This window comes from Cynocephalus volans, chromosome 8 (assembly GCF_027409185.1).
Source record: "Cynocephalus volans isolate mCynVol1 chromosome 8, mCynVol1.pri, whole genome shotgun sequence".
NCBI lineage: Eukaryota > Metazoa > Chordata > Mammalia > Dermoptera > Cynocephalidae > Cynocephalus > Cynocephalus volans.
The window spans coordinates 12945196-12963774 of record NC_084467.1 but is presented as its reverse complement, the minus strand read 5'-3'; the positions used below and the strand labels follow the sequence as shown (position 1 = coordinate 12963774).

The 18579-nt window shown below is 51.4% G+C and overlaps 1 protein-coding gene across 1 annotated transcript in view; it reads left to right on the top strand.

Moving 5' to 3' along the window:
• The window catches only part of PADI2 (peptidyl arginine deiminase 2), a 44174-nt gene that overhangs the window by 18911 nt on the left and 6684 nt on the right, over positions 1 to 18579 (top strand). The window contains exons 4-13 of the mRNA XM_063104868.1: positions 725 to 786; positions 3028 to 3145; positions 3611 to 3736; positions 8751 to 8929; positions 10711 to 10814; positions 11581 to 11692; positions 12301 to 12408; positions 15076 to 15227; positions 17033 to 17177; positions 17892 to 17985. Of these exons, the coding sequence (XP_062960938.1) occupies positions 725 to 786; positions 3028 to 3145; positions 3611 to 3736; positions 8751 to 8929; positions 10711 to 10814; positions 11581 to 11692; positions 12301 to 12408; positions 15076 to 15227; positions 17033 to 17177; positions 17892 to 17985 (1200 nt within the window). The remainder of the gene's footprint in view (positions 1 to 724; positions 787 to 3027; positions 3146 to 3610; positions 3737 to 8750; positions 8930 to 10710; positions 10815 to 11580; positions 11693 to 12300; positions 12409 to 15075; positions 15228 to 17032; positions 17178 to 17891; positions 17986 to 18579) is intronic.

Genomic DNA, 18579 nt, shown 5'->3' with positions numbered 1-18579 from the left:
CACAGCCTCCATAAAGCCTGTCTCCATGGCCTAGGGATGCTGAAGGTTCCTTTCTCCAAAAGAGGGAGTAAGTGGGGGCCCCACCCTGGATACTCTGTCTGAAGCCTTGAGTTCACAGGCACCCTTAGATCAAGCGGGGTTGGAGACATGGTTTCCCACCCAAAGTAAAACCCTCAGTCCTTGGAGGTAGGATCTAGACCACTGCAAGTTCTGGGAGAGAAAGAGAGATGTGCACACACACAGGTGTACATGTGCACACATATACACATGCCGCCCAGGACAGACGAATCCTGTGCCTGTAAGTTTTTGAAACATGAACTATGAAACAGACCAAGCACAAATTGTACCCCAGTTCAGCTAATGCCACCTGTGTGACCTCAGGCATGTGACTTTGCCTCTCTGAACTGAGGTTCCCAGATCTGCAGACTGAGGGCCAGCCCCACAACCCCCACCCAGAACAATGAAGTACTGGGACAGCCCTGACCTACCCAACAGCAGCTTTGGAATCTGGAAGCTGCGAAGTCTGCACAGTGTCTGCTGAGTTCTCCAGCAGGTACTGGGGTATTGAGGCAGGGGGCTGGAGAAGATGACCTCAGCAAGGCCCTCCATTTCCAGTGACTGCGTGAATGGGTGAGCTGCACCCTAATCCCACAGGTTCTCCTCTTGTCCACGGCCCCATCCTGTCTGGCAGGCTCAGCAACTCACCCATGTCTCTTGTCCCCAGAGATCTCCCTGGATGTGGATGCAGACCGGGATGGCGTGGTGGAGAAGAACAACCCAAAGAAGGTAACTAGCTTTCAGGGCAGACACCACCCTGAACTGAGGGGCTTCCACGGGGAGAGCCCCAAACTGGATCCCTCAGGCAGACATGGTCCTCCCACCAAGCAGACAACACCCAGTTCACAGATCAGGAGACTGAGGCCCAGGACAGGCTCCCAGACACACAGCACACTAATGACAGAGCACAGGCTCCTTATAGAGACAGCTGCAGAGCAGTTACCCAGTTCATAGAGCTGTTGTAAAGAATAAATGTACCTGCAATAGACAGAGTGCTGCAAAGGCATCTGCTCTTATTATTTTGCCTTTTCTTTTATTTTAAAATTCAAGGGGTTGGGGGAGATCCTTACTCATTCACCGTTCAAGACATGTTATCTCTGATGGTGCCTGCACAGCCCCTCTCCTGTTTCCATTCATTCATTCATTCATTCACCATTCATTCATTTGTTCCTTCATTCATTTATTTATTTTCTTTTATTTTGCATTCCCCTACTCCTGTTCTTCTCCCCTACTCCTGTTCTTCTCCCCCACAAAGGACCATTTTAATGGGTTTAATGTGTCTCTTTCTGTTCTTATGATTCTTAGGAAATATGCAGTATCATTGGTGTGCATGTATTTTTAATTTGTGCAGATAGCATGATGTTCCTGATCTCATTCTGCTCTGTAGTTTTCCCTCAACCAGTTTTTAAGCTTCATCAGTTTTGCTGTGTGTACATCCAGGCTGTTACCTCTAACTATTTTCCATTTTCTGCCGTTCTGTATCTTATAAATTTTGCCGTGGGCATATGTGACTTTTATAATAGCAATCTGAAGCCTAGGTTAAATTATAAATAGATGGGTACTTTAAAAAGTAAAATAGGGCTGGCCGGTTAGCTTACTTGGGAGAGTGTGGTGCTAATAACACCAAGGTCAAGATCCCCATACTAGCCAGCCTCCCCAAAAAAGTCAAATAAATACAGCCAAGTGAGAAGACTGGGGCCTAGCAGCCCAACACAGAGTCTCTGCAGGTGGGGTAGGTCCCTCAGGCCTGTTTGGAGACCCTTCTTCCAGGCTCTGCAGCAAGGTTCTGCCCCAGCCCTGGGTCAGCCCTGAATATGCTTTCTCTGTGTCTGTGGCTACATCCTGTGACAGCAGACTCTGCAGAGGCCTCTGAGTCTCAGCAGCCCAGGAAGCCTTCCAACCTCCCCTCTGCAGTCCTGGAAAAATCATGCATTCCCTGTGGGCCTGAACCTGGCCAGTATTTCTACACCTGGACCAGTGAAATGTTCACACTCTTTCTTCATCCCATAAACACTCATTGAGCATCTTTTATATTCCAGGACTAGGGCAGGCCCAGGGGATGCTGAAAGAACAAGAGAAACACAGCTCCTGCCCACAGTCCAGTGGCAGACACCCACATTTGACGTGGGTATCTGTGTCATCCTGATCATCCTAAGTCCTCCCAAAAAGGATGTGTACAGTCCCTGTGTAGTCCCAGCAAAGCTACTCTGGTGTGGAGACTCAAGAAGGCTTCCTGGAAGAAGGGACAATTATGCTGTGGCTGAGGAGCAGTAGAGTTGGGCAGGTGAAAAGAGGCAGGATGGCTTTCCAAAGGTCATGGAGCTTGGAGTCTGGGGAGCAGAAAGGCAGCCAGTGTGGGTGGAGCAGGGTGAGTGGGCAAAGAGGAGGAGGTGAGACTGGAGAGGACGACAGGTCTGGCCAGGCCTTGAAGGCCACGGCGAGGAATCAGGGCTTAATCCTGAGTCAGCAGGGAGCTGGCAAGCGATGTGATCTGTCAGAGTTTGCTCTGGTGGCGCTCTGGCTGCAGGTAGAAAATGGAGCTCTGTGCCTTTCCCTTTTGGAGGCTCAGAGCATGTCTGGAAAGAGCTGGTGTCTGTCCTCCAAGCGTCTCCCTCTGATCCCCCTTAGGGACGTCAGGGCCTGTCATAGAATGTCTGTCTGCTCAATTCTCTGGCCACCCTCCTCCTCCCTGCCTCCACCCCCGCCGGGAACAGCCACACCAGCCGTGAGGCCCACGAATGCCCGGCCAGCTTCCTGTCTCTCTGCCGCTGCCCCCTGCTGAACTGCCGCTGATGCTCACATTGGTCCTCCCTGGGCATCAGACTTGGGGTTATCGTTTGCCAGGTCACAGCTGCCCCGGTGGGTGGTGGCTGCTCTTCATCCTCATCCTGAGGCTGTCTCTCCAGCATCCTGCGGAGACTGTACTGGGATAGAGAAAGAGGGCACTGACCTCTCCTCCTGCCACTGCAGGCGTCCTGGACCTGGGGTCCCGAGGGCCAGGGGGCCATCCTGCTGGTGAACTGTGACCGAGACACACCCTGGCTGCCCAAGGAGGACTGCAGTGATGAGAAGGTCTACAGCAAGGAAGGTGCCAGAAGGACCCATACTTGGGGTTGGGGAGGCAGTGGAAAGATTTCATGCCAAGTCCTGGGCAGGGCAGAGCGTGAGGCAGGTATAGACCTGGGTCTCCGGGGATAGAAGACTGAAATATCCACACTTGCTCAAAGCGGAAAAAACTGTCAATACAGTTCAACTGGAACCATGGTTTTGGGGTTTTTTTTTTTCTTTTCTAAAAGAATGGATGGAACCATGTTTTTTTTTTAAAGTTGCACACATACATAGACGGGAAGGAAATTCCCAAAAGGTTAATAGGAGTTTGTCTCTGATGTTGGAGATGACAGCTGGTTTATTTTTCTCCTTTTGCTTTTGTATAGTTCCTGTAATACACGTGTGGGGTTTTCTTTTTCCCAACTATAAAAGCCAAAGGCATTGGCAGGCCAGCGCTCCAGCAGCAGGTCCCCTCATTTTAACCTCCTGTGCTTCTGCCCCTCAGACCTCAAGGACATGTCCCAGATGATCTTGCGCACCAAAGGCCCCGACCGCCTCCCCATCGGATATGAGATGGTTCTCTACATTTCCATGTCGGACTCGGACAAAGTGGGCGTGTTCTACGTGGAGAGTGAGTGATCCAGCTCTGCCCTCTAAGGCCACCCACTCTCCTCCCCTCAGCACTTGTGGCCTCTGCGGGTGTGGGTGACTGCAAAGCACCAGAACAGGCCTCTAAGTAATTGTAACTAGGAAATGCTGCCATCCTGTGAAGTTAGGAGACTCCACGGGGTACACATCTCCTCCTCTCACGGAGTCTGCAGTGACATGGGTCTGTTCTTCTTTCTTATGAACCAGGAGAGGAAGGGCTTCAGAGCTCCCCACTTTCTGTAGTCACGTCACCTTCATGATACCTGAGGCAGGCACCACCTCCAGGTGTTTTCTGCCATCTCTGACTTTAAAGACCCCTGCAGATGTTGTGGGCACACTTGAGGAGTGGACCCTTTGTTCTCCTTGATGGCGACAGGGTGTCCTGGGCCCCACTGCATAGGGAATGTGCTCCTGCCATGGAGCTGGTCCTCGTAGCTGCCTGCCCTGTCTCATTCTTTCTATGAATACATGTTGAACTCTCTTGGTGCCAGGTACTGTTTTTGGCGCTGGGATCCCTGCAGGGAACCTGACAGTCACACCCTGCCCTTGAGGAACTGCCAGTCTGGTGAGGGAGACATAATAAATAGCATGATTGGAAGAAATGAAATAGACCAAGTAACAGAGAGGTGCAGCGGCAGAGGCGCCTCTGGCTGGGTGGTCCACAAAGGCCTTTCTGTGGGGGTGACATGTGAGCTGAGACTCAAACCAACCATGAGAAGGAGCTAGCCATTCATGAGCTAAGAGAAGAGTGTTCTAAGCAAAGGATGCACGTTCAAACATGGAGGAGGGATCCAGTTTGGAGTGTCGGAGCAGTAGAAAGACAACCAGAGCCGGGGGTGTGTGCTGGGAGTCAAGGTCAGTGAGCTGGGCCAGGTACCAAAACATGCAGACGGGGTTTGGATTTTATTCCGAGTTAATTAGAAAGCCATTAGAGGGCTTTAAGCAAGAGACTGTCAAGATCTAATTTACGTATTAAAATGCTCCCTCAGCAAAACAGTCATCTTTGCAGTTTGCCATGGTGCATGGCTGGGGGAAGGCTTCTACGTGCCCAGCTGTCTGGGGAGCCCAGGATTTCTGGTTAAGTACCAGGCCCACCTCTAGACGGGCCCACTAGAACCAGGACAGTCACCATGGGGAGTTGGTCAGGAGGGCCTTGGACTCTCACTCAGAGAGTAATTCAGCCAGGATGGCAGTGGACATGATGACATCAGCAGCCACCTGATGCCAGCCCTCCTTCTGGTCCACTGCCCCAGGCAGTGACCTCATGCAGGCTAGAATGTCCCCAGAGTCAGGCTGGCTCCACCGCTGCAGGGGGCCAGAGATGTTGATGTTTACAGCGCCCAGGCCAGGGTTGCTACAGGGGGTGGAGCCATGGCAGGGTAGGAGGGTACAGGCAGGACTTCCACCTGGCTTCTCCTCTCAGTGCCCTGACATGAGACCTGTTGCTAATAGCAATGTCTAAGTGTTATCCAAAGGTTTCTTCTTTTCGTTAATGGGAGTGGACTCAGGTCTGGTTCCATAATCACGTCCCTCCCCCTCATTTGCCATTGAGATGGGTTCTGCGTGGGCAAGAAAAAAGAGGAACTAGACTGCCAGGGCTTTGAGACATTCCCCAGAGTCTGTCTTATCTGGGCTTCCTGTCCTGCAGGGAGTGGCTGCTGCTGAGACAGTGATAACCTAGAATAGTCCATTTCCCGTAAAACACGGACTCCTGCATGAATACTCTGAGCCACACACATACATAGAAAGGAAGACAAGTAGTCTGTGGCAGCTTCCTTTTCTTCCATGCAAACATTTTAGGGTTTTGTCAAAATCTGGATGAGAATATGTTGTGTTACATGAATGTCACATGGTCACCTATGTCCTGGCAGAGACAGACTATCTCTCCCCAAGGGCAGGGGGCTGGGTTGGAGGCCAAGGAACCCCGAGAGGGAGCTCAGGGAGATTCAAGGCATGGGTCCAGGCAAGTCTCCTCATCTTCCCTGGCCTTGGGTCCTTGTCTGTGATGTGTCATCGGAAGAACAAGAGGCCCACTGTCCCAGATGGCTGCAGGAATTAAATAAGGAACGTGTGTCAGGCATTCAGCACTGTGGCTGGCCTGTGGAAAGCTCTCTATAAATGGCAATTGCTGCTTTTGTTGGGATTATTGTGGTGATTATTAAGTACAAGGATTGGAGTGGACAAGCGTCTCCAATGCTCCAAGAAAGACCTGGTGACTGTGCTCCAGCCTCAGGTTCTGCCCAGAACCCCAAAAGTTGGGGCCTTATCTCTTCCTACAAGGATACAATGCCCAACTTGTCCCTGTTTTCCCAGGACTTTCCTGGCTTTAGCACTGAAAATCCCTCATGCCAGAAACTCCTTAGTCCCAGGCGAACCAAGACAGTTGGTCACACTATCAAGGAGTCTCCTTGGGCCATGGAATCATTCCAAAGTGACTGGAAGGTTATACCAAACCATAGCACACGCTGGCCAGCTGGGGCCGACACTTAGGTCAGGGTGACCAGCAGGCCCTGCCCAAGGCACGAGGGCCACTTAACAGAGGGGCATTGTTGGTTCCCACAGGGAGAGCCAGCCATGCTGGGGGAAAGGGGGGTCTGCACGGAGCTGGGGAAGGGGAATGGAGACAGGGGAAGGAGGCTTTTCGAGACAATGGCCCAGATTATTCCCACCAAGGAATCAATCCTCCTGGAGCTGGCCAGAACTGCCAGAAGGAGCTCCAGGATAGAGACACGTTGTGAATCGCAGGCCATGGGCCACATCTGTTCAGGGAAAGCAGCCAGTAAATGGACTAGAACGTGTCCTTCCATCTCTCCGAGCCAGATACACCTCCTACCCCAAACCCTGGTGGAACCCTTTCCATCCATCTTACTGCCCTGAGCCCTGAGAAGGCTTTGAATCTGCCACTTCTGCAAAGATAAGTTGGCTTCTAGGCCTGAGATTTCTCCCCTGAGCATTAGTTCAAGTGCAGCCTGGGGCATGTGGGTGTGGGAGGGTCTGAGTGCCTGGGGGAGAATTTTTAATTGTACAGATCCATCTACTCAGTGATTGAGCCCTGGGGCACACACTGTCATTTCTGGGTGAGCGGGACCTCAGCTTCTGTGTGGGGCTGTGACAAGTTCCTTGGGACATTCAGTTCTGTCCACCTCATTTCTTGGACCCACCCAAGGGAGGATGAAGTGAGATGCTGTTTCTTTGCCTTCTGTTCAGAAGCCATTCAGTGAAAAGGTCCTGACATTTGCAGTAAGTGGTGTGCTGACTTATTCACAGGTTCTCATGATCGTAATACCAACGGGCCCCAGCTGCGTTACCGATGGTTACCCGTGGTTACCAAGGTTACTGCAGTTACTGATGCTGTGTCATTTGCAGTGACCCTGTGGCCTACGTGTTATTATCCCCCATTTAACAGATGAGTAAACTGAGGCTCAGCGAGATTAAGTGAATTCTCTGAGGTGTCACAGCTTATCAAGCCAGAGCGGTGTTTGAACCGAGGTCTGTCTGATGTTGGAAGTCATAACCATTAAGGTAACAGCCCTTCGTGATATATAACCAAGGTCTAGTGGAGCACCTTGTCCTACAGGAGGAGCCCTCCCAAGCCCATTTCAATTCACAAATTTTAATCAAGCACCTTGTTTGTGCCAGGACTGTTCTGGTTACATGTTCTAACCCTTGAGCGACTGGTCATTAACCATTATCATTGTTGTTGAAAGTACTGGGCTGAGCCTGATTCTGCCCTTCTAGCTCTACAGGGCATAAAGAAATTCCTTCTGGAACTGCATAGAGTCCTACCTCCATACCTTTGCCAATGCAAGTATCTCCTCTCCCCACCACATCCATCTCTGCTGCCCCACGAGGGCATCCCAAAGCTGCCTTTCTCTGCTCAAATGCCTCCCACCCTGCCTCCCCTCCCTAAGTAAACCAGATGGGATCTCACCCATAGCTGCGCTTACGACACATCCCACATCCGCCCTATCTTATCATTGGCTGAGCACTGCTCTTAGACAGAGATGCTGCATCTTGATCGTTTTTGTCTCCCCCAGAGGTTCTTGCTCATGCTGGTGACAGAGTAGTAGTTCAATTTATGTGCTCCGAATCAGCCTGAGAATTCCCCGATGGCCTCTCCCATGGGGAGTAGTATGGGGGCCATTGGTTCATTCAGTGGACATTTATTAAGCATGACCACGTGCCAAGCAGGCACTGGGCCCCACCGGGCCTGTCTCTGCCCTCACACAAGTCAAATGCATTTAGAAAGGGTGTGATGGGGAAGGGCAGGGGGCTGCGGAAGGTGCCCCTGGCTTGGTCTGTGGAGGATCCGGGCAGAGTGCCACAAGTGACACAAACCAAGACCTGAAGGCAGGAGGGACATGACTGTTCCAAGCAGGGGAAACAGCACTGTGACGAGCTGGGGCAGGACCAATGGAGAAACCTGCCTTCCCTCCCAGCCATGAAAATGGACAGCCAGAGACCTTGCATTAGTCCTTACGCAGACACGGCTTCCATTATATGGAGGGGAATTTGGGGTACAAATGGGCACATTCGTGTTCTATTTATATAAAGGGGATAAGAGCTTGGGATTCAGAATTAGACATTTGAATGAATTTGAGTCCCAACTCAGCCACTTTCTGGCTCTATGACGTTGGACAAGCCATTTCTCCTTTCTGTGACTCAGTTTCCTCATCTGTAAAATGGGAGCAATAATATCCTTCCCCAACACCACCAGCTGCTCAGTTACCATCTGCTGTCATTTCGTATGTGCCATTCATGAGAGAGCTAGCTCATTGCACAGATGGGGAAGCCAGAAGCTAGCAGCTAGTGCACAGCTGTGCTGAGACAATGACAATGACCGGGCCATGCCATTCTGGCGGCATTTTCTGCTTATGCTATTCTCTCTGCATCTAGAGGACAAGCCCCCTCTGGCCCCTCATGCCCGTCAGTGATCCCACTCCACCAACCTCCTCCTGGTGGGGGCTGGCAAGCTGATGTCAATCTTTTGCCTGCAGACCCGTTCTTCGGCCAGCGCTACATCCACATCCTGGGCCGGAAGAAGCTCTACCACGGGGTCAAGTACACAGGCGGCTCTGCAGAGCTACTGTTCTTCGTGGAAGGCCTCCGTTTCCCCGACGAGGGCTTCTCGGGCCTGGTCTCCATCCATGTCAGTCTGTTGGAGTACATGGCCGAGGTGAGGACCTCAGGATTCAACAACAAGGGTCTGACCCTAGGGACCATGGGGGGGGTGCTCCCACCAGAGGGTCACTCCCAGGAGCCCAGACTAAGCTCCATTCCCCCCAAAGCACCAAGGAGGGGTCCAGGCCTGGAAACCTAGATGCCAAGGTTCTCTGAGCTATATGCTCCTGGGATCCTCCTCCCCACTATGCCCACTCCCCGAGAATTCCCTATGGGCCATGTTTTCTAACACTGTCCGTGCCTATGCCCTCCTCCCTGCAGTAGTGGGAACTGCTTCTGAGGCACACAGTCCCAGTGGTTAGCGCGAGGCTCTAACTAGGCCACACATGTAAGGTTTATTGACTACCTACTGTGCACCCTGTTCTTCCTGCCCTAGACTGAGCCCTCACCCCAACTGTGGATTACACCCACTCTGACGGTGTGGCCGAACCTCAGATCCCGGTTCCAGGTTGTGCCCTGCCTTGTGGCCAGACATCTCAGCCAGCTTTGCTCTTGCTTTTGGGGAAGCTAGATGAGGAGGAGCGAAGTCCCTCATCTCTAGAGGAGCCCCCCTCACTTGGGTGTGTCCTGCCAAGGAGACTCCTCGTCACAAAGACCTTGCATCCGCTGGCTGCAGCCCCTCAGGCCTGCCCCGTTTTGCTCAGCAAAACGAAGGGAGCTGGCTGCTCTCTCAGACAGTGGCTATCCCCTCCCCATTTTTACCCTCAGACCACTTTGGTGCAGGACAGAATGAGCTCTGTAGAAGGGTGAGCTAGGTGTAGCTTAGGATGATGGGAATGGGCTCTGGAATCAGACCACCCAGGTTTGAGTCCTGGTTCAACCACCTTGAAACCCTAGGCAAGTGAATTAACCTCCCTGTGCCTCAGTTTCCCCATCTGTAAACCAGAAAGGACAAAAGCATCAGCTGCCCCAGGTGGTTGTGGACATCCAGACTTGCAAAGCACTCACTCATCAGGCCCCCTCAAGCTCTCTGGGAAGTGGGAAGGCAGAAAAGGCAAAGCTAACTGGATGGGGGTGGGAGGGGCTTCTGCTGACTCCACCCATGCCCGGAGCAGCCCAACGCCCAGGATCTGCCAGACAGGCCCCTCCAGCTGGCACCAGCAGACACTCAAGGCAGGCTAGGGCTAGAAAGGCAAGCCATGACCACAGTCCCATCCCCCAACCCTCCCCACCAAAGCAGGGACCCATTCCCTGTAGCTTTTCAAAGCCAGCCACACAAAGGAACCCTGGAATAGTATCCCCTTTTCCCACAGGTTCCAGGCAAGCTGCCTGAACCATACCCAGAAACAAAGAGCAGTCTAGACATAGCAAAATTGCCCCAAACAACACTGAAATGTTCACACATAGAAAAGGGTGGGGTTCCCAGAGCAAAAACACGGGAAGGCCTGGGGCTTGCTCAGCCACCCTGTGGGCTGATTTCAGGAAGACAATTTTGATGGGGCAAGATCAGACAATGGTGAAGTGTGGACTCAGCAGCTCGACCACCTGGGTGTGAAGCCTGGCTGTTCCACGTACTAACCATATGATCTTGGACAGTTAACAGTTCCGTGATTCAGCTTCCCCATCTGCAAAACAAGGATTGTAATAATATCTATCCCCGGGGTTTGTTGTAAAGCAGACATGAATTGGCATATGTAAAAATACTTAGTGCAGGGCCTGGCATACAGTAAGTGCCCAATAAATGTACTATTGTAATCAGTTTCACCTACTTTGGAAGGCAGGAGTGGAAAGCACCCTTATGAGACTTTTTGATCCCTCTTTCTCTCCCACACCCAGGAGATTCCCCTGACGCCCATCTTCACAGACACCGTGACATTCCGGATTGCTCCGTGGATCATGACCCCCAACATCCTGCCTCCTGTATCGGTGTTTGTGTGCTGGTAAGGGGTGACTGTGACCCAGAGTGGCCAAGAGCTGGGACTTCAGGGTCAGATAGACCTGAGTTTGGTTCCTGACCCCATCACTTACCAACTGTGTGATTTTGAGCAACTCGCTTGGCCTCTCCATGTCTCAGTTTCTCTGAAATGCCCACTTCACAGAGTCACTGTGAGGATTAAATGAGATGAAGCAGGTAAAGCATTTATCCAAGCATTATCCTGGCACAGAGTGCGGGCTTCAAAAACAACTATCATTTCTTTTCTCATTCTGGGTCCTGTATCGTACAGTTGGGAACCTCCTATGCAAAGGTTATTCAGTTCATCTTATTCATTAAGCAAACTTTTATTGAGCACCTATTACGTGCTAGGTTAGCCACCACTAAATGCGAGGCAAAGGAAAGACATGCCTATAGGTAGATGCTGGCAGCCCTGAAAGGGACCCCTGAGGTCCTCGGGCCCATCCCCTGCCTTCACGCCACACGTAGCTCTTTTTTGAAAACCTGGGGAGTCAGAGATGTAAGGCTTTGGGGCAGGTGGGAGTGAGACACCCATCCTCATCTAATTTGCTCATGGTCTTGACCACATGAGGGGCTGGGTTTACTTGGCCCTTAATTCTAGCAGCCTTTACAAAGGCAAGCATGAGCACAGATGCGGCCTCATCTGCCCAGCACAGCCCAGAGTTGCCATCTGCTATCACCACCCCAGGGCAATAGCCCTTGTCCCTCTTCACCCTTCCACCTGGCTTCCTTCTCTTCCTCAAACTTTGCAGCATGAAGGACAACTACCTGTTCCTAAAAGAGGTGAAGAACCTGGTAGAGAAAACCAACTGTGAACTGAAGGTCTGCTTCCAGTACATTAACCGAGGCGACCGCTGGATTCAGGTGAGGAGCCCAGGCCCAGGCTGGAAAGGACATGGCCTGGGATTCAGGCCAGAAGAGTTGGCTTAATGTAAATCCCCTGGCACCCAGAAATTCCGTGTGTGGGAATTCTGTCAGCTCATACCTGCATATGTGTGCAAAGACATGAATGTACAAGGCGATTCACTGCAGTGTTGCCTCTTGTGATGGCAAAAGACTATAAAGCAACCTAAATGTCCATCCGTGGGGGACTGCGAACAGCCCTAGTGTGGAGTACTATGCAACCGCTAAAAAGAATGAATCCAATCTGTAAATACGAATGCCGAATATGCTTTGCCTTAAGTTGTTACATGAAGGAAAATATTTTCAGGGTACTTCCAATTATGTTTTTAAAAATACGGTCAATATCAGTTAGAAATGTACTTGCGATGTGCAGGGACTGGGGAAAAATGCGCTGCCATCATTTGCTTGCAGAAAGCAGGGTGCTTTTCATGCTGTACGCTTTTGTGCTTTTTGAGCTGCTTGCCTGTGTGCCCCAATTACCCATTCTCTATCCCAACCCCCTCTCAGGCTGGCTGACATTCACTGGCAGCCCCGGGTTCATCTGACAGCTCTCCCTGGTGTCCCCACAGGATGAAATTGAGTTTGGCTATATTGAGGCCCCCCACAAAGGCTTCCCTGTGGTGCTGGACTCTCCCCGAGATGGAATGCTGAGAGACTACCCCATGAAGCAGCTCCTGGTGAGATGCTGGGGACCACTTTGGGTGGGGGGTGGTGAGAAGGTTGATACTGGAGATCCTTACAAGACAGAGAGGTCTGGAGGCCTTGGGCTCCTTCACAAATTAGTCTGCTTCCCAGGGACCTCTGTGTTCTCATCTACAAAATGGGTCAGTTGGGACAGTGGCCTCTATGATCTTGTCCTGCTCTTAGAACTGATGATTTTCCAAAACCTGGAGAGTTTTCTTGTGGGAAATGGGAACTGTGGAAGACAGGGCAAAACCTGATTCCAGAGGCCTTGACCCCTGCTGCTGACCCAGCCCTCCACCCCTCCAACTTGAAGCAAAATATTTTTCAAAGAGGAAAAATATTATGCAGTTGTCAAAATCATGGTTCCAACTTCAAAGCCCATCAAGATTTTGAGGCTTTGTGGTTTTCAGCTCAGGTGGTTTCTTATTTCTTTTAAAGAATCTGACTCCTCCAAATTCTAGCAGCCTTTATCACTCCCCTTTTATGCCCTCAACTATTTACGGTGTGAGGGCAGAACTGAAATCCACCCTGAATAGGATCAGAGAGTCTTGGACACAGCAGGAAACAGAGACTGGGTAGGTCAGGAGCTTTCCCGAAGTCACATGCAGGAGAGCCTCCTATTAGATGTCGGGGCTGCTCAAAGGTGACCCTGTTCTAGGTTCACACCTGCTTCCTTTTTTTTTTTTTTGGTGGTTGGTCGGTATGAGGATCCAAACCCCTGACCTTGGTGTTATAACACCACACTCTAACAACTGAACTAACCAGCCAACCCTCACACCTGCTTCTTGAGAACATTCACTAACCTGGTCCCCTCATCATGGAGATGATGGAGCTGATGGTGTGAGCCTAAAGCTCCGGAATGTCAGAAGGGCCTGGCCTTGAGTCTCGATTCCACCCCTTGTGGCAACATGACCTTGGGCAAGCAACTTAACCTCCTTGAGCCTCAATTTGCTCCTCTGTAAAATGCAGATAGAAATGGTATCAGTCTTACAGGATTGTTGTGAAGATTGAAGCCATTGTATAAGGCATCCGTGCTAGCCTGACACGATGGCCAGTAGTAAGTAGCTGCTGTTATGGTTATCATTCCACAGTCCTGGACACTGTGCTCAGTGAGCATACCGTCTACTTCCCGCAACACTATGACAGGTAGAGTCAAACTGGCCACTGGCAGCAGTTGCTGCAGGCGTGAGAACTGAGGCCTCCCAGCTCCTGCCCGGCCTCTCTTCCCTGGTCACCACCTGCCTGCCTTCAGTATTCCAGGCTGGCCTGGTTCCAAGGCCCTGGACTGCATTGTTCCTGGGGGCCCAGGCCAGGCCCGGCTTTGTGCTGCGTGCCTGCCCGCCTGTTGTGTGCTGTAAAGCCGCAGCTGCCCCAGCCTCTGGCAGCTCACACCTCACCAGCTGGGGCCCCCGGGCGACAAAGTGCTAAGCTCCAGCCATCCACCTCACCTCACAGCTGTCCCTTGAGCCTCTCAGCTGGGCCAGGACAAGCCACATCCTCCCACTCCATGGTCTTTTTTAAAAGAGATTTTTGTCAGGCAGTCTCGGTCCAAGCCCCAGTATAAGCTCCCAAATAAGATCCCTACTTTTTACCAAAAAAAATCATGAAAAGAACCTTAAAATTCAGGGAGTTGCTGGGGTTATATCTTGAGTGCCAACTCCAGTTCATTGGAGGTCAATGCTAAGGATTCTGAAGCTATTCTGGGCTTTGTGGGCAAGTACGGTTGGTTGGGAATGGGCTGGGGTGGGGGGGCATTTATTTTCCCTATCTGCCACTCCTGCATGTATTGGTCAGCTTTCGTAGGTAAAGCTGCAGTAACAAGCAACCCCCAAATCTCAATGGCTGACAGCAGCAAAGGTCTGTTTCCTGCTCCCATTCCTCATTGACAGCTGGTTGGTCGTCTGCGGCTCTGCTGCCTTGTGCCTTTCTCATTCTAGAGCCCAGGCTCAGGAGCAGCCCCCGCCTGGGAAATGCCATTCTCATAGCACAGGGAGAAGAGAGAGTTGGCAGACACACACAGTGGTCCTGTGGCTTCTGCTCTTAACTGGCATGCAGCCCTTCTGCTTACCTTTTATTGGACAAACCAAGTCACATGACCAAGTCTGACACTGAGCAGGGAAGTCTGTTCCTTTTGCAGGGAGACACACAGCAATGGGTTGGATGTAAAATCCTCTTGGAAGGGGGTAACAAATCTCTGGGAATAGTAATAAAATCTACCACCCTGCCTCAGGTCATCTAATCGAATACGTCTTTTAGAGATGGGGAAACTGAGGGTCAGAGAAATTCAGGGATGAGCAGGAGCGTCATTAACACACAGTGAGGACTGATCTTGAAATCACCAATATGTATTTGTGTGTGGGAGATAGACTCACACACAGAGGTCCTGATGCACACACGTATTCACACTTATGCTTATACACACTCTCACACACTCACAGCCATACCCACACTCACACCAAGGTGCTCGCAAACTCAGCCTCCCCATGCCCCAGCCCCTGTTCTTTGGTGGAAATAATAAGACCTGGGCAACCCCCCCAGAGGCTTCGTGCCCACGGTGCTAGACTGAAGGTGGTAAAGAGTGGGTATCAGAGGATGGCTAGCTTGGGGGCTCAGGCTACTGGCTGCAGGAGACTAATGGCAGGTGTGTGCCCTCTGTCTAGGGCCCAGATTTTGGCTACGTGACCCGGGAGCCCCTCTCTGAGTATGTCACCAGCCTTGATTCCTTTGGGAACCTGGAGGTCAGTCCCCCGGTGACTGTGAATGGCAAGACATACCCCCTTGGCCGGATCCTCATCGGGAGCAGCTTTCCTCTGTAAGAGAAGCCAGGGGCTGGGGGCACGGGAGTGGGAAAGTTACTGTTTCTCTTGGGGTGACCTGGGTTGCTCCCACATGGAGTGAATGACTGGGAAAATTACCCCTTCCCTCAACTCTCTGTTAACATACAGACCCTCTTGGAAAGAAAACCAAGTTAGCCTTTATATTTTAGTATGAATTGCCCATATGGGAGGGTGTATGATGAGATTATAAACCAGGTGGGAAAGAGACGGAGGAGCCCAGAGGAGGAATACTGACAGAGGATGAGTGGGAGCGAACCAACAGATCCTTGGGGGTGCCCATATGCAAAAGAGGAGTGAGAAGACGTGGCCCTACCCCAGAAGCGTGAGCCTGGCTCCCTGACCCATCTGTATGTCCTCACTCCCTACCCAGTTAACCCACCAGCCAATGAAAAGGCAGATTTTTCCCTGGTCAGGGCAGTCACTGGGGAAAGAGCAAGTACTTCAGGTCATCAGTTCACAAAAGAGCTGCCAGGAACCTGCACATATGGGGTCAACCAGGTCCCTCTGAGCCACATGGGATGCTTTACCTGCTGGAGGGAGGCTACTGGCACAGGCAATGACAGTTTGCCCACCCCCTTCTTCTCCCCCCGCTCAACAATCACTCATCCATTCAGCAACTATTTCCTGAGCACCAGCCAAGTGCCAAGCCCTGTGTCAGGCACAGGGTTCCAAACACAAAGCCCAGCCCCTGCCTTCAGGAGATGGTGGACGTCACAGACACGCAAGTAAACCCTGATGAGACAGAGGGGCATACAGCCAGAGAAAGAATGACAGGGAGTCAGGGGAGCCCAAGGAAGGACCCCTAACCCCCTTGGGGAGTTCAGGGAGGACTTCCTAGAGACAAATATTTATTGAGGAACTACTCTGTGCCCCACACTGTTCTAGGCTCTGTGGATAGAGCAGTGACCAGAACAAAGTTCCAGCTCTCAGGGAGTTTACAATCAAGTAAGAGGAGTACTGAAAATAACATGAAAGCAAGTAAATAAGTAAGATAATTCTGGATGCTAAGTGCAATGAAGAGTATAAAATAGGGTAACATGATAAGGAATTAGTCGGGCAGGGGTACGTTAGCTGTTATGGTTTTGAGGAAGTGACTTTGGAATTGCGGCTTGAGATGTTGGAAAGAAGGAGGTGGCCACTGGAAGATGGGACAGGAAGAGTTTTCCAAACAGAAAGAACAGCAAGTGTGAAAGCCCCGAGATGGTAACGAGCACAGCAGTTGGCTGGAGCAGCAGAATGAGGAAGGACGGGGGGCAAGGTAGGAGGGCCAGGCAGGGCCAATTCAGGGAGGGATTTGTTGGCCACCATAAGGACCTCAGGTTATATTCTAAGGATGATGAGGAGATTGAAGACCTCAGGGAGTCTAGAAGTCAGGAGGGGCTTCCTGGAGGAGGTGTCTCTTGAACTGATTAAAGTTAAGTAGAGGTTAACGTAGCAAAGAAGCACTTGACATCCCTGTGTCCTAGTCCCCTCCACCTGTCCAGGTAGGACTCCTGAGCACAGAAGGTGGCCTCCCCACACCCACTGGCACCCTCAGGGGCTGAAAGTGGGGCTCCGTGCCCTTCACACGGGCTACAGCTAATACCTCCCTCTTTCCCCTGGGGCTCAAATGCCTCTCAGCCTGTGCCAGGGTCTCTCTGCCCTGCAGCTCTGGCTCCTTCCTGTGACTTCCCTGCTGATGCCACCTGGGTTGGGGCTGGGTTCCAGAGGCTTCCTCTGGTGAGGCAGCCACAGTGGGCACCCTTATGAAGGGCCTGCCTCTTCTCCAATCCTGCCCCAGGTCCGGCGGTCGGAGGATGACCAAGGTGGTACGTGACTTCCTGCACGCGCAGCAGGTACAGGCGCCCGTGGAGCTCTACTCTGACTGGCTGACTGTGGGCCACGTGGATGAGTTCATGACCTTCGTCCCCATCCCAGGCACAAAGGTGAGCTAGCCTCCAAGGACATAGTGAATAGGGTAGTGGAGAACACATGTACTACCAGCCCTTGCCAGCAGAGGGTGGGATCTAGAGGAAAAGGACATCACAGAGGAAGAAGGAAGTAGGCTGAAGCTGGTTTGTATTTTGTCGCTGTGGCAGGTAATAAATAAATCCGATAAATTTAAAATATTTCAACATGTAATCAATTTAAAAATTATTAATGAGCGATTTTGCATTCTTTTCTCATACTAAGTCTTCAAAATCTGGTGCACATTTTACTCTTACAGCACATCTCAATTTGGACTAGCCACAGTTTGAGTGTTCAGTAGTCACACAACACAGTGGCCATCACGTTGGCTGTAATGCTCTAGAGAGCAATGGGGTATGGGCCTGTGGCTCTGGAAAGAGGTTCTTTCTGTTTCCGAAGTGAAAGGAATGACTGCAACTTCATATCCTGGAAATTCTGTGCAAATGGCCTGACCTTTCACCAACTTGGAGAAGCTCCTCCACTGTGTCCAAGGCCACATTTGACTCTGAGCTTTGACCCAATGACGTTGCCGAGATGGAGGAAGGGTGAGAAATATTCTTCTGAAACAGAAAACCCTCCCAGGTAGCCTCTGCTACTCAGCATGGGAGGCTTGAAGCAATGTGCAGACAGGACTCCTGGTCCTGGACCACCTTCCCTCTGCTGACTCTGTCCCTCTGGACTGTCTCTCACAGCAATTCCGGTTGCTCATGGCCAGCACCTCAGCCTGCTACAAGCTCTTCCGAGAGAAGCAGAAGGAAGGTCATGGGGAATCCATCCTGTTCAAAGGTGAGTGGCCACAGGGCTTTGGCAGGGAGCTGGAGCTCCCAGAGAGACCTTCAGGAGGACAGGACAGATGAACACTTTGTCCCGGAGCAGCCAGCTGCCTGGGCATCTGGTTCACTCTGGAGTTTGTGAGGCCCCCATGGTGGGAAGCTGCCCTGGCCTCTTGTGACCCTTGCTGTGGTTAGGTGGACCTCTGAGCTGCCCACTGCTCCTTATTATCATCAACAGCACAAAGCACTTCTTCAGGGACTTAGTGTGTACCCTCGTGGCACTAGACCCAGTGGAGGGTAAGTGTCTGAAAACTGATGTGCGATCTGCATTCAAGGAGCTTATGTTTTAGAAAGGGAGAGAGAACGGAAAAATAAACATAATATAGTTTAGGGACAAGAAGAAAAGTGGGCTTCAACAGACACGATAAACAGCCAGACATCTCACTTTTGGTCCTGGGGTGAGAAATAATCTGCTTAATTTAGGTGTCCTTTTAACTGGAACAGACATAGACTGGAATGAGGTTTGCACTTAAATTAATCATAGAAAGAAGGAAAGCTGATCAGGTGGAGACAGCCAGCCAGGTTAGAGAGACCATGCCCATTCCCT